The following is an 822-nucleotide window of genomic DNA, read 5'->3' as shown; positions in this document are numbered from 1 at the left end:
TGGTATTTTCCTCGACAGTTAAGTCCCAAAACATAAGAATGTCTCATCATATAATTGTTCATTTTCCAATAGATCCAACATCCGGTCCACGGAATCTTTTTAGGTCCGGTTTTTCTGGACCGGTCCACTCACAGTAAGAAAAAACGGTTTTGTACTGGTACACCGTACCGTACTGGTACCCACCCCTACCTGCCACCTGATAAGCTTGGTTATGTTACACACCTCCCTGAGGTGGTTGTAGTGCTCTATTGCTCACTACAGTAGCTCTCTACATATAGGGGACTTGAGATGAGATGTTTATGTGGTATTCTGAATTTCCAATGCACAGATATGATATATTTTGAAATATCAGCAAGTGAAATGTTCTGTATTTTGTCTATCTTCCTTAAACTAGTGTTGCAGCTTCTGGGTTCAATGCCCTAGCGACCGTGACCCTTGTGGACATCATTCGACCAATCAGGAACCGGAGAAGACTGATGTCATCAGCAGGCAGTACTGCAGGACAGGAGGCCAGGGACACCTGGATATCCAGGGGACTGTGTGAGTCATCCAACTCCTCTTGTGTATCCCATCATGGTTACCTGTTTACTGCCTTGATCCTGAGGTGTAACACAAACTTTGTACAGTAAGTACAAGCTGTTAGGTTTCATTCTCACACACCAAGATGTATGGTTTCTGCATAGTTTAGCAAGCATAACTTCAGAAACTGTGGATGGATCATGGTTAGGGGTGGATAAGGGTACAGAAAATTCAGGTCCAGGTCTGGACCTAATCCTGGACCTGATTATAGTATTACAGCACCCCTTTGAAATAATATTGCCC

General features: G+C 43.7%; 1 protein-coding gene across 1 annotated transcript in view; it reads left to right on the top strand.

The window, feature by feature from the left end:
• The window catches only part of LOC118429180 (sodium-dependent multivitamin transporter-like), a gene marked incomplete at its 3' end in the record, with an annotated part of 13971 nt that overhangs the window by 9806 nt on the left and 3343 nt on the right, over nt 1–822 (top strand). The window contains 1 exon segment of the mRNA XM_035839630.1: nt 395–540. Within this exon segment, the coding sequence (XP_035695523.1) occupies nt 395–540 (146 nt within the window).

The sequence above is a fragment of the Branchiostoma floridae genome, chromosome 13 (assembly GCF_000003815.2).
Source record: "Branchiostoma floridae strain S238N-H82 chromosome 13, Bfl_VNyyK, whole genome shotgun sequence".
Lineage (NCBI taxonomy): Eukaryota > Metazoa > Chordata > Leptocardii > Amphioxiformes > Branchiostomatidae > Branchiostoma > Branchiostoma floridae.
This window is presented reverse-complemented; position numbering and strand designations above follow the sequence as displayed.